We start from the raw sequence: 13,749 nt of genomic DNA on the forward strand, positions 1-13,749 counted from the left end.
ATGTGTTTGACAGCTTAATGAAAGATGCGGAGGTGCACGAAGCATGTGATGAAAAAACAATCTTACTTGTTGTGCGTGAGACAAATGTGGTTGTACATCAACTGTGCGCTGAGAGAGAGCTGTCTCCGCTATTGAGGTTTGGTCGGTATTTGAAGTCGGTTATTGGTACCGTTTGCAGTGTTGTAGGTGGGGTAGTCGGGTTAGGGACTTTATCTCCCCATCTTTTTAAGGGCTTCGTCGTGGAGGGGAAGAAGCCTTCGTGTTTAATACCGAGGGTTTCTGGATATCCCTTCAAGAAGTGCTCTTACTTACCAAAGGGGTCATTGATGGTTGTTATGTTGATGGATGCTGAAGGGCGGCAGGTCCTCACAAAACATTTCGTATTGAATAGTGGTAGCCTTGGTCTTTTCAAGGAATTAACTGTAATGGCAGATGAGGATGCGGCCTCGCGGCAGGACAGGGTGTTGAACGTAAGCCGAAGGTTGCGAAATGCCGTAAAACTCATTGGTGGTATCGAGGGTTGTGTGAGTGTGGCAGATTCACCTCAGAACCCGGGGAGGTTGAGGCTCCAAGTGATGCCGAGGCACGTTCGCACCTCCAAGCTGATTTCGTTGTGGGAAGTGAGCGTGATTCCTAGTATAATAATCACCGAAATTGCAAGTAAGCCGGACCTTTTTTTGTTTAGTTTGAGTGGTGGGATTGCACACTATTCCATGAAAGTCCCCCGTGCCGCATGTAGAGGCGACACGCGTAACATGTCGTGGATTTATGAAAAAGGAGAGATTCAAACTGACGCATTGGATAAGCTGTCGGTGCGACGATGCCGACACAGACCCAACTGTGGAGATGGGTTGTCCACCCATTGTTTGACTGTAGAGGCGGTGCAAAACCTTATGCACGGTGAAATGGTGGAAGTCGGCCTCGAGCATCTTTCCGGTTCCAAGGGGGAAACGTCGAGGCAAGAGTGCGGTAACTCTTTGACAAATGGAAGAGGGAGGTCAACCTCATCAGTTGCAATATCTGCAGTACCAGACGTGAGAGAGTCCGCTATCGACGACCAGGTTATGAGGGTGGTGCCGTGGTCGCCAAGCGCATTCGTGCGTGACCCGATAGTATCGCGGGATCGACGGGTTCTTGGCCACAGCGATGCTCCGCGGCTGTCGCCGTCGTTAGGCTCACTGTCCTTAGCGACAGGTGAAAGTGACCAGCATCCAGCGCACTGCGCATTGGTACGACTGGGGCCGTTGTCGTCGGCAAAACAGGAAACCAGGACCAACGAAAACCGGGTGGGGGCACTGCAGGTCGCCGGGGACGACACAAGCTTGAATGGGTTGTATGAACGAAAGAGATTGGGTCTACTGGACTTCGTGCGAGCTGGCAGACCTGACGCCCCAAAAACCAAGGTCCTTTCCGACAGAACGCAGAGCGGAAGTGACTCTCCACAAGGAATGGGCGTTCGGCTGCCGCGTACGGCTGTTGCCAGACAATTCCTTCCCGATCGAACGTACGGTGGTGTCGAGAGTGCCATTTTTGGTTGTGATGTGTCTCAGCGGCCTGGTGATTTTGAGAAACGGGAACAGCAGTGTCAGAAAAGCCTCTCAGACATCATACCCATCACTCAGCGGGAGGCAGAGGAGTTAGGGAGAGAGCGACACTTCATCGAGAGGATACTCGGCAAGGCATCACGCCTAAGCCAACGTAACGTGACAGTGAGGGAGGTTGAGGCTGACGAGGTAGCAATGGAGTTGATATTTCAAAGCGAGGATCTCTCTCAGGCGTACAAGTGTCAAGTCTCACTTCTTGCTAAAGCATACCTTGAGGAGGTTGAGGCTGCGGCTGTTCGACGGGCTATCGAATTGTCTAGGGGCTCCCCTCGTGCGGATACTTTACAACATGCGCTGGCGGTACGTGAAGGTCGGCGGATGCAACTTTCAGAGAAGGCAGCAAACGAGATGAAGGCTGGGACTGCTATTCATAACGGTCCAATCGACAGAGCCAACCCCCGTGGCGTGCCCCAGCCCTGGGCGCACCTGTGCCACCACGATCTAGTGGCAGATGGCAACGCACAAGCTATCGCTGCTGCGTGTAGAGGTGCCCAGCATTTTGGCACGAAAATGTTTGCGTACATTTGTGAGCTGTCGAAACAGAAGGAGGAGAAGAATGAGTCAATCTTCAATAAGTACCCATTCTTACCGCCGCTACCGTACGGTGTTCCTCTGTCGGACATAGAACTTTCCACCGACCTGGAGTTTAGGCAGTGTGCACTCAAGCTACGGGAGAATCCCAACGACGAAGGCAGTAAAGATGAGATGCGCTGTATTGTGTTACGACTTGCAAAGGTCCATGCGATCGACCGCGTTAACACGGCTCCCGAAGGGTTAAGAGGGCTGTGGGATACAATTTTGCAACATCATCCTGTATCCGAGTGTGATAACGGGAGTGGCTTCTATGGCAACACTGCGGTTTGTGTTGATGAGGATCGTCTCCCGCAGCTTACTGGCCCAACTGTTGCCGATGTGAGAGTACTGCGGGGATTGGGCGGTGGGTCTGCTTATAAGCAATTCATTGCCTGTTGCAGGAAAGACCTACCCTGCGCGTTGAAACGGTGGGGCACGCAGCTGGCACTTGGTGGAGCTGATGCTTTTCACTTAAGCACAGAGGATCTCGGACTCATCAGGGGTTTCTATAATGGCGCAGCAGGGGGCAGTGGCAAGTTGTTGAGCTACGGAAACTTCGAGGAGTTTTTGGTGCAAACTCTGGGAAGTCGTCCAGACGTAACATTAGCGGGGCTGAACCAGCTGCTCCAAACGACATTTGCAGCACTAAGTAGACCACATGTTGTAAAGTTTGATGACTTTACCCAGTTCCTTACGGCGCTTGCTGCTTGCGAGTATCTTGGTGGTGGCAACCCTCTTCCAGCAGTGAGACGGCGCCCTGCTGGGAAACTGGCCCCTCTGCTGGTAACACCTCCTCGTGCATCCGTGGCGACGCGTTTCCCCGATTCGTCGAGACATCGCTTCGATTTAGTCCCACTCTGCCCAAGAGAAACACGGTTACAGCCTTTAAGGGTTAATAAGACAACTGACTCTCCTGTGCCTGTATCGGTCGCCTCTGAAACGACAGAGGTGACTACGTTTGCAGGTGATGGTGCACACGAGCGCCGGTGCAGCACCGGAGCTGGTGGTGCGTTCCGACGAGCCGCGCTGCAGCGGCCATCAACTGCTCAGTGGAGCGTTGTGCCGAGAGAACGTGTTCCGCAACACGCGTCACCGCCCTTGATGCCGCGCAACGCAGAGGTATGGACACCTGAGGTTACTGAAAAAAGCGGAAGTGAGTCTGTTACCCCTGAAAGCACATCGGAATCGGGAAATGAAGAGGCGTAAGGCACAAGAGGGGTTATTATCTCCTCTTTCTGTTTTGTATGAGGCCCGTTGCGTCAAGAGGGACCGTGAGCTACGGGATCCCTCAGCGGGGGCTGTAGAGGGTGGAATTATGAGCTTGACTGCGAGCAGCACTGGAGCTTCTGTACGTTCGTGTGGGAGGTGGGGTACGAAAAAAAGCAAAGGGGACCTTTACTGTTTATGGACGGGTGACATTATCTTTTGTTCATATTTTCCAAAGAATGAAAGGGGCGTTGTGTGACCAAGTGATACATATTTTTTTGTGATTGCTTTAGTTTTGCTATCAGATGCACTTCACGTTATGGATAGCAGATGTTTAAAACGACCATTGTGTGTATACATTTAGTGTTTACCTGCAAAAGCAGGAAATGGAATATTTGAAGGACGGACGCTAGTGTATAATGTTTTTATGATCCGCCACAGTTGTGTGAATATCGTATTTTAAGTGTTTTTAATGTTTTTGCATGCTTTTTCTTCTAGTGACTCAAAGGAGGTGGCACTTTCGCCGTGTTATACTTATCGAAAGCAACATGATGCATATGTACATATGTACTTGGTCAAATTAATAGTGCTAGTGAGGTTCTAACTCTGTCACTCGTTTCGATCTGTGATTATCCTTTTCTCCCATTTTATTTTACCTTATTTTTTATCATTATTGTTTGGGAAATATCAGTTGTTATGGATAATCCAGTAGGGTAGGCTCACAAGGGAAAGGAAAGATGCAATTCTCGACCTACATGACGAATATTGTTTCGGAGGTGAAGTCCTTTGGGAAGGCATATGTTGACTCGTTGGTGGCCCCCCAAGATGATGAATATAATAAGAAGGAGCGTAGTGTTGGCACAACCCTTGGGAGTGCAAGTGACGGCACTGATGTCGGCCATTCTTCGGTAGGCGCACTCGGGGATGTGCTCAGCAATTTAGTTTCAACCGCATCGCCTTTCGGTTCTTGTCTTATGGATGATAATGATGATGCTAACAGTGCCGGAGGCTTGAGTAAAATTGTAGAGCACGGGACTATGTGTAGTCATAACACCTGGGAGAGTAATTATTACAACGGCGCGGCGGTGTGGGAGCGCGGTACGGTAGAACAGGGCTTCGCTGAGTGTGTGTCAGACGGCTCCGTCCATCCGTCACCCCTTGTTTTCAAGACGTCGCCAGAGACCACCGAAGCGCCATTAGTGGCATCGACGACGAGCCTGCAGAAAAAAAATCTCAAGAGAGGAAATACGATCCGGTCTAAATTTGGTGCGGTGAAGCTGGTGTTGGACACTGCGCCCACATCTTCAAGTGCTGCTTTGACAGATACCGCTTCGGTTCCTCAAATCAGTCGGAGGCACGCGGAGGTGAATATGGTTAAGTTACCGCCCACACCATCGCCATGGGAAGAAAGGAGGGGCGCCGTGCTTCAACTCCTTAACCGCCACGCAAACAGGCGGTCGCTTCTGGTCCCATGGGCGCGCAATTTTTTGCGCAGCTTCGTTGACAGTGTGGCCAACCAGCTTCCGCCAGCTACCACGGAGAAGGGATTATCACTCGAAGCGGCACGACAATCAACGGAGCAGCTGCCGTTGGAAGGTTCATGGAACGAAATAGAGTCCTTGCTCAGGAAATGTTTGACACAAGCCATACCCATAGAGGTGTGGGGCCCTTGTGCCGGGAGCAGAGTGGAAGCTATTACCACTCCTCCCAAGTCGACCCCGCTGTGCTCCTTTAACAATGCAGATTTGAGCCTATTGCTTCAGAGCTCGCTGCAGTCGCTACAGCAATGGCATCATCGCAGGCAGTTGTATTCGGTGCTGGTATCTAAAAAGCAGGTGCAACGCCACCAGCGCCACTCACTGGATCATGCGATGGAGCAGTGCATGATAGACATGTATTCCTCTTGTTTTTTTCCACACATACGTGTGGCGGCTGAGAGGGCGAAAGAATTACTGCAGCGTTGCGTTCCTCAACATGAGGAGGTAAAGGGACCAATGCAAGTCGCTACCCTCAATAATTCATTCGACCAGTGGGTAGCGAAGGTAATGTCACTTTTTTGTTCAGAGCTTACTGCTGCAGACGGCGAGTGGCAGCGCAGGGTCGACCACACGGCGGGCGCAACTACATGCACCGCATCCGACAGTGAGGACGTTGTAGATGCTGCCGTAAGCGGTGTGGAAAGTGGAACGACTGCGCTGTGGCTCATGTGTGAGGTGGCTGTGATGTCGTTGTTATTGGTTCGTACTCTTTTCTGTGAAGCTGAATAGCAAATTGAAGAGTAGGTGCATAAATATTTGTCTGCTTTGTCCATTGCTTTTGGTTTTGCTTTGCTTTGCTTTGCCATTAGCCACCCGTCCATAAATAAACACAGACCTTAACTTCAGTCCTTTGGTTCTATTTGAACCGTATACGTATACCTCGACATCGTTTTTTCAACTCTTTGTTTCTTTTCTTTCCTCCCCAATTCAATGTTTTTGGTTGAATGAACGTCCCTTTACTCAGGGTAGGCTACTCTGCAAAGCAGAGCAGGACATAGCTGCAGTCCCCGGTGGTTGCACCGGAGTTTACGTTTCGGATGCTTTCATGTTTGCGTCAGATCCATCACGGGAAAAAAAAGGAACCATGCGTGCTTTCTACTGCCCCTGCAGAGGAGGGGGCGAATCTGTTGCGGCGCGCTGTGTACGACACGATTGTTTCCAGTGAACACCATCATATTCAGACACTTCAGGAAAGTCAGAGAATAATAGAGAGTAGTGAGTTTGAAACACTCGAAGAGAAAAAAGCTATGCAGCGGATGGGAGGCTTCATGGTAAGCGTTGTCCAGAAGCATATGCAAGCGGTCACGTTTGAATCTACGCTTGCTGCAACCTGTCGTAAGCAGCAAAGACAGAAACCGCGAGGCGTGAGCAATGTCATTATGGGAAGTGAGGAGGAGGTAGGGCAGCTGCTGCTCATGAACCGCACTATGGCGCTTGGTACAACATGTACGTTTCTAGAGGGCCTGATAAATCACGACAAAGAACTCGCGTTGGCACCCATCTTATGTACGAGTGAAGAGCGCGAGGCAGAACCTGTCCGTCACCCCAGCGTGCAGGATCCGGTGCCTTTCCTTCGGCAGTCACATCCGGCGCTAGGGGCGATTTTGTTGGACACAGCAGAACAGGCGGTCGTTGCCACACAGAAAGACGGCAGAGAGCTCTCTATGACTCAAGGCTCCGGTACACTGAGCCAACTAGGTAATCGTTTCACTCAGTCGACTCTGACACAGCAGCGCGAAGGAGTTCTCAAACGGCGACGGCAAGACGACAACAGCGACAACGACAACGACGGAAGTGTCACATCCTCGTGCAAGCGGAATCCCTCTTTTGTGGTCAGAATTGGCGAAGGGGTTTTGAAATCACGGAAACAATGTGACCCCGACGTAGAAGGTACAGTTACTGGCAGCCTCCCTACCCCGGCGACCGACCAAACAAAACGACAGGAGACCCAGCGGTCTGAACAGAACAGAATCGTTCAATCCCAGCGGTCCGCCACTTCATCACAACCGCATACCCAAAAAGGTCAACCGCTGCCGTCAGGTACCACCGACGAGAACAGCGCCCCCCGTCTGTCTCCTCTCACGGGAAGCACAGCAAAGGTTTCCGGGAGTCTGCAACGTTCTCAATTGGCCTCGGGCGAGGGAGAAGCAATTGAACGCGCGGAAAATTCGTCCACTGCCAATCGTAGGGGAGACCCTTGGACAGGTCGTCACAACGCTCACGGCAGCAGAGCTGGTAAAGGGGGCGACGAGGAAAATGAACGGGGACCTGGGAGCAGCGCCGGCGGCTTTGTTACTGCCTGTGAGCAACTGAAAATGGACTTGAAGGCGGGGCGCGGGGTGCCACCTCAGTTTTCTATGGAGCGGCGAAAGCCGGCACCAGGCGTGCGATACCCGGGTTTCACACCACCGTTTCAGCGACAACCCGTGCGACCCAATGGTGATGTGCCGTCAGCTGACAAGGGAACTCAAGATTCTACTGGTGGCACTCCTCCTCCTCCTCCTCCGACAGGATCGGTAAGTTCCACCGTCAAAAGTAACAGATTGTCTCCGGCGCGGAGACTGAAGCAGCGCTCAAGAGCCTCCAGCTCCGACGATGACCGTAGCGATTTCCCCTCCTCTCTACTCCTGCCGGATGGCAGTATTCCTCCGATCCTCCAATCGCTGGATGCACGTCTTGTAGCGCAAGTTGCTTCAGAAATCATTGAGCACAGCGGTGGTGGGGGTGGTGTTGGTTGGAATGCCATTGCAGGTCTTGAGCACGCCAAACGGAGCGTGGAGGAAGTGATTGTGTGGCCGCTGCAGCGACCGGAGTTTTTTGTCGGTCTTCGAGGTCCGCCGCGTGGGCTGCTGCTGTTTGGTCCACCAGGCACAGGGAAGACGATGATTGCTCGCGCCATTGCGAACCGTGCACAGTGCACCTTCTTCAACATTAGCGCCTCTTCTGTGATGTCGAAATGGATGGGTGACGGTGAAAAGTTAGTTCGTTGCCTCTTTGCCGTTGCCGTAGTGAAGCAACCGAGTGTTATCTTCATTGATGAAATCGATTCCCTCCTCTCCATGCGTAGCGAGGGCGAAATGGACGCTGTGCGGCGCGTGAAGACCGAGTTTCTCGTGCAACTTGATGGTGTTGCCACGAACCAAGGGGACCGTGTCCTTCTCATTGGCGCCACAAATAGGCCTGACGAATTGGATGAAGCAGCAAGGCGGCGGTTGGAAAAGCGGCTCTACATCCCCCTTCCCGACATCAATGCGCGCGCTCAGCTTATAAAGATGCTACTTGAACAGACAGGTACTAACTGTGGGCAGGCTGTTGGTCAAAGTGCGGAGAGCGCTGGAAAAGCCGCTTCTAGTGTGAGTGATATGGACGAGAAGAGCATCATGCATGTTGCCACAGCGACTGAAGGATACTCGGGTTCGGACATTAAACAATTGTGTTCTGAAGCGGCAATGTATGCGGTGCGTGAGCTTAAGGAGAAGCTGAAGGATCTCGAAATACGTGAGCTAAGGCCTATCCAAAGAAAGGACTTTGTTAGGGCGCTACGACGCTCTCGACCAAGTGTCGGGGCGGATGAAGTTCGTCGTTATGTGGAATGGAATAAAAAGTTCGGCTCCTTTCCAACAGGAGTGATGGACGCGGATGAGGAGGAGGAGGAGGAGGACGAAGGTGAAGGTGAAGGTGAGGCAACCATCAAACGGTGAGCGAAGGGTAGACCGAGCATGAATTAGACAGAATGGAGTAGTGGGTGCTTTGGTCTTTGCGTGTGTGAAACAACGCGTTTGTGCGACGGTAAGCCGGGGAGGTGTAAATCATGGGAGGGGGGGATATCTTTCTCTTGTGCGTCAGTGCGGTATCTGCCCTCCATACTTCACCATTTGTTCTGTTTTGCCATTGTCCACCTCCCTCGCGCGTTTGTTATCATCGTTTTGTACAAGCGTTGGCATCCAACCCTGATTTAAAATAACTCTTTCTTTTGTTGCTGCAAACTTTGTGACTAACTCGTGCCATTTCAGCTTTTCCATTTTTGTCGTGTTTTGTTGGAAGTTTACGAACAAGTAGAACCACCATATATCATAAATATTGTGTTGCTCTAAAGAGGGCGCTGAGTTACCCGCGAAAGGAAGCGAAGCGAAGAAAAAGTTCGAAAGAGGAAACAAAAGTAAGGGGGGGAAGAAATGACAGACCGACCTCCGACACTCGCTGACTTCAAGGCCCCTTACCCTGAGCCGGGTCCCGGCCAGACCTGCTGCATTATACTGCTCGAAGAGAAACCAGATGAAGAGGAAAACTACCGAGTGGAGCTCATCCCAGGTCGTGTGATGGAGGATGGGTTGGCCACGGGTACGGTCTCCGGCGTGGTGAGGGAGGAGGTTATTCACGGCTGGGGATATAGCTACTACGTGGTAGAGATGGAGCCACTCGTAACCACGCGTAGATCAATCCGTTCTTTCCACCGACCGACTCGTTTCGTCCCCGTTCCGACCAAGCACTTCATTCGTTACAACAGCCAACTACCAGTGGTAGTGTATCTCCCCCATAATACGGAGCTGAGGTATCGCGTGTGGACACCCATTGATATGCAGAAGGTGGAACCCACAGAACCGGAGGGTCTGCTCAAGATCGAGGAGAGGGCGGGTTAGCTACAGTTCGTATGGATTCGTACGTTGTGTTTGGAGTGAATGGCTTAATGTACTGAAGAGTAAGCGGCAAAGAGAAGAGCCTCTCCCCTGTGGAGGGGGAAGAGAATACCTTTGTCAATACCCGGGGTGTGTGTGTGGGGGGGGGGGTAATGTTGTTAGGTGCCACCTTTGGTGGTTGCGTGCCTGTGTGTCATGTATTATTTTTTTTCAGTTGCTCAACTCTCGCCTCGTAAGGACCGCACATGGAGCAAAGAAAATGAGACAAAACAAGGAGGCAAAGAGTGGAATGAGTGATATGTACTAGTGTGGCCGTCAGTGTGCGTGTAACATACCGAGTATGTATATATATATATATATCAAGATACACATATATCTGTTGCCATATACCGGGCATACAAAATCTAAAGAATATATGTATGTATATATGCCTCGATCTCTCCTCTTCTCTCATCTGTAAACGCTCAACATCGCTCGCGCGGTCTTTTGTTGCCTTCCGCAGTGTACCCACGCGGACCTTGGCACACTGTACCAGGGGAAGAGGGAGGTACTTGGTGTAGCAAAAGCACCCTTTAGTAGTACGGAGCGGTGCTGTGTTGGTGTCTGCGGCGAAGGGGGGGGAAGGATATAGGAGGCGTAAGAACTCCTTTTTCGTGTCCCCTTTCAAACAGTTCAACGCGCCACCACCACCAACACAGTCACTCACAGCGTCACCTCGCCTGTCTTAAATAACATCGCGGGAGGTGTAAAAGCGACCCAGAACTTGTTTACCTCTAATTTTGGGTGGCGCAGGCATAAATATATATATTTATTTATTTATTTATATATAAACGGCAGTCAACGCCGGGCGAGTGGCCTGTCAAAACTTGCGGCGTATGCGGAGTTCCGACTCACATGGTGATCCACGTGTGGCGGATATGTCATCGGAGGGCCCTGGCTCATCGGGAGGGTCATTACACTTTAGTGGAGTGACAGATATGTTGTTGGGTGGCCTTCAACGGAAGGAAACATCCGCGCCACTCCACCCAACAGATATAGATGCAGCACAACCATGTTCGGTCGGTGCCGCATTCGACGCTGTTATGCAAAGTGCATCAGATGAATCTCGAAGCGCAGATATCAATAGTGAGAGAACTCGTAAAGTCAAGTCTTCTCAGTTAGTTCAGGACAGTGTGTGTCCGGGCTTCGTCCAGTCGAACGGAGTCACGTCGAGCGCTCATTACTTGGGAGTGAAATATCAAGGGGGGTTAGTGCAAGAGTTGCAACAAAGCGGCCGGTCCCAAGAGGAAATGGATTTGTCTTCGTGTGGTCCAAAAGGTATGGAGGGCCAATCCTTGTCGATGGTGATAGAGGTGTCGAAGCAACGAGAAGGAGTATGGGGTGAATTCGCGGAAATCACATCCTGCAGCGACGCCACACCCCGTCGTGCGTCACCTGCTGCACAAACCTCCAGTATTCAACCCACACACAGCAGCATATTTTATCCCTACGGATTAGAGCACCTACCGCCGGTGCTTTTGCACTACGTGACGTTGGGCGGTTGGCGAACTGTGGCTGGTGGTTGGGATTACTTCAGCCACAGGCGACTAGGAGACGGGGAGGTCAGTGGTCACACAGTACGTTGGCTCCACAATGCACGGCCACGTGACCGTTTCGCTTTTATCATCAGTCCCGTGGAGCGCAGGGACAAAACATCGCGGGACACATTACGAAATAAGCTTCGCAAGTATTTCTTTGGTACGCCGCCTGCATTCGCGGACTGTGGAAGGCAGTCAACTTTTCGGTGTGTACCGAGGGCGGATTGTGAAGAGTCGATGGAAAACTCATCAGCGCTGCCGCCGCTGCCTTTGCGTGGGCTTTTTCAGAAGAAGATAGGAGGTGCCATGTCAGGCAGTTGTGCGTCTAGCAAAGCGGAGGATCACAGTACAGTCGGTGTAGAAGTAGTTGAGGTGAAGCATGAAGATGTGACTGCAATGGACTACAACCCGCGCCTGGTTTCCAGTCGCTTTGCTATTGAAGCCAAGGTGGTTAATGTATACTTTTTTCCAACATTAGAAGGAGCATTGGAGTACTACAACTGCCCCGGTGATCAGTACCTGATGGATCAGCAGGAGCAACGCGGGATAACGAACGTTTTACCGTGTGTTGGGGTTAGGCGTCACAAATATGCTGGTTGCACGGGAAGCTGCACAGGCTTAAGCCCTGCGCGTAGCCATGCGTCAGTGAGCACTGCAGCAGCTCCTCCTGAGATGAGTGCGGGAGAAGGGCGGTGGATACATGCAACACGGCAAGAACCGAGTATGCGCTATGCGGAGCATTCTGCAGCGCTTGATGATTGCGGCAGGTGCGACTGCCGACAGCAACAAAATACAACAAATGATTTTCCCCGGGACGACGGGTGGGTGGGGACGTCATTGACACCTCAATGTAGCTTCGGTACTCGACAAACGAGTCAGCAGACAGTTGTGACGAGCGTGCAAACCGATCCGACAGTCAGCACAGGGGAGGGGAACGTGCTGCATGAAAGCGCGGAGAAGTTCCACTTCCTTCCTCAAATTGCGCCTACCATTCGGTCTCGTTTAATGCCGGAACTAACCGCTGTGCATTTTGATACAATTGTCACGCTGTATTCGGAAGACCCAAACTTTAATGCTGTGCTGCGGGAGGTGCTGATGCCTGAGCCCGGGACGCATCCCTACACCGCGTCCCTTAGGGAGCAACGACGCATGCTTGCCATGTATGAGTTGGGTATGCCGACGTGGACAGTGTTTCTAGCGTCTACAGGTCTGCCATACAGGCGGGCTCTGCGGTTGACATTTGTAGGTTTGGTAAATATATGGCCCATCATTTCTCTGTTTGTTGGACTCTATGATCTTTACAAGCATTTGCCACAAATGAAGAGGTTTTTCTCCTCTACGTTTGAGCCACTTCTGATTTGGCTAGAGGAGCATGTTACCGTGCGTGTTTCAATGATGATAACGTACACGGTGTCCGTTTGTGTTACCGTTGCGTCCGCACTCGTCAGTTTTCTGACTCAGTTCTACCCACTGGAAATTGCGTCCTACCCGTTGAGTATTATAGTTTTTCTGTTAAAGCATCCGTCGCGGCTGTTATTGGATACCCTGTTAGCGTTTGTTTCGATCGTGGCATCGCTCGTGAAGCTTTTGTGGATTACAGTAAAGATCCTTTTTGCTGGGCCGTTCTTATTGGTGTCGAACTTCGCTTCTTTAGAGATTGGCTGCTTCGGTGTTGGTGGGGGCGGCGGCGCGGTTTTCCCCGCTGCTGTGGAGGGCACATCTCTCACGTTGAAGTGGTGGCGTGCTTGGCAGGAGTTTTGGGTTACTGTTGCCGCTCCCGTGAAGAACCTTGCAAAAGCATGGTACGACAGCATCGTGCACGTTTGTGTCAGCGCTACACGACGTGAGGCATCGATACGCCGATGGTACACGGCAAAACTGCACGGTATCACGCTCCTCACGGAAGAAGTCCATGAGGCTGTCGAACCTTCCCTCGTGACGTTGTGGGGACGAACAAGGGTGTTTGTGATTCCGCTTGTTTGTTTGGTTTGCCTTCTGTATTGGTTCTTTCTACCGTACGTGAGCGCGCTTGTGAGGGAAGAGATCGGCGCACTTACAAATCTGATGAGTGGAAATATAGGAAGCACGCAGATGGAATATGGTGAAGGTACGGTAAGTATCCCTGGAAGAGCAGAGGAGAAGACCCCGCTGGAAGTGGATAAACGCGAGTGGTCGTCCATGTTTGAGCTGTCGCAGCTTTACAATGGCGATATCTACCATTTGGCTGTTGAGTGCTTAACTGAGTCGAACGCTGGTTGTTTCTTGTTGTGGGCAATTGTTGAGACACTAGTCTACAAGTGGTGAACTGTGCATGCAGCACGAGTGTTTAGTAGCGTCTGTGGATGTGGCGCCCTGTGTATATTTTCTGCTGCCGCAATTTCCCCCTTTCTTATCCCGCAGCGCAACATTATTTCTTCACTGAGTCAGTGAGGAGTGAGCAGTGTTATCATTGCGCAGTGATGAAAGCGTGTGCATTGCATATGTTGGGGGTGCGAACGACTTCACCGATGGGTATCAAGGAAGGGACGCCGGGGCAGCTTCCGAATAGGGGGAAACGGAAATTAAAGTGCCTCAGTAATGATCGTACACACACACACACACACACACACACACA

General features: G+C 51.5%; 5 protein-coding genes across 5 annotated transcripts; all 5 read left to right on the plus strand.

The window, feature by feature from the left end:
* Positions 1–17: 17 nt before the first annotated feature.
* On the plus strand, positions 18–3,383 carry TEOVI_000309100 (uncharacterized protein; the record flags this gene model as incomplete). The annotated part of the gene is made up of 1 exon (XM_067226058.1): positions 18–3,383. One exon carries the CDS (start codon positions 18–20, stop codon positions 3,381–3,383), a length of 3,366 nt encoding a protein of 1,121 aa, XP_067082159.1.
* Positions 3,384–4,120: 737 nt separating this feature from the next.
* On the plus strand, positions 4,121–5,650 carry TEOVI_000309200 (uncharacterized protein; the record flags this gene model as incomplete). Its single annotated transcript, XM_067226059.1, has 1 exon — positions 4,121–5,650. The coding sequence occupies one exon, from the start codon at positions 4,121–4,123 to the stop codon at positions 5,648–5,650; it is 1,530 nt and encodes a 509-aa protein (XP_067082160.1).
* A 308-nt stretch (positions 5,651–5,958) lies between these two features.
* Positions 5,959–8,622, plus strand: TEOVI_000309300 (metalloprotease, putative; the record flags this gene model as incomplete). The annotated part of the gene is made up of 1 exon (XM_067226060.1): positions 5,959–8,622. The coding sequence occupies one exon, from the start codon at positions 5,959–5,961 to the stop codon at positions 8,620–8,622; it is 2,664 nt and encodes an 887-aa protein (XP_067082161.1).
* Positions 8,623–9,096: 474 nt separating this feature from the next.
* Positions 9,097–9,561, plus strand: TEOVI_000309400 (ecotin family (I11), putative; the record flags this gene model as incomplete). Its single annotated transcript, XM_067226061.1, has 1 exon — positions 9,097–9,561. One exon carries the CDS (start codon positions 9,097–9,099, stop codon positions 9,559–9,561), a length of 465 nt encoding a protein of 154 aa, XP_067082162.1.
* An 872-nt stretch (positions 9,562–10,433) lies between these two features.
* TEOVI_000309500 (uncharacterized protein) lies at positions 10,434–13,439 on the plus strand (the record flags this gene model as incomplete). The annotated part of the gene is made up of 1 exon (XM_067226062.1): positions 10,434–13,439. The coding sequence occupies one exon, from the start codon at positions 10,434–10,436 to the stop codon at positions 13,437–13,439; it is 3,006 nt and encodes a 1,001-aa protein (XP_067082163.1).
* Between the last annotated feature and the right edge of the window lie 310 nt (positions 13,440–13,749).

This window comes from Trypanosoma equiperdum, assembly GCF_001457755.1.
Source record: "Trypanosoma equiperdum strain OVI genome assembly, contig: ctg_665, whole genome shotgun sequence".
In the NCBI taxonomy this organism is placed as follows: domain Eukaryota; phylum Euglenozoa; class Kinetoplastea; order Trypanosomatida; family Trypanosomatidae; genus Trypanosoma; species Trypanosoma equiperdum.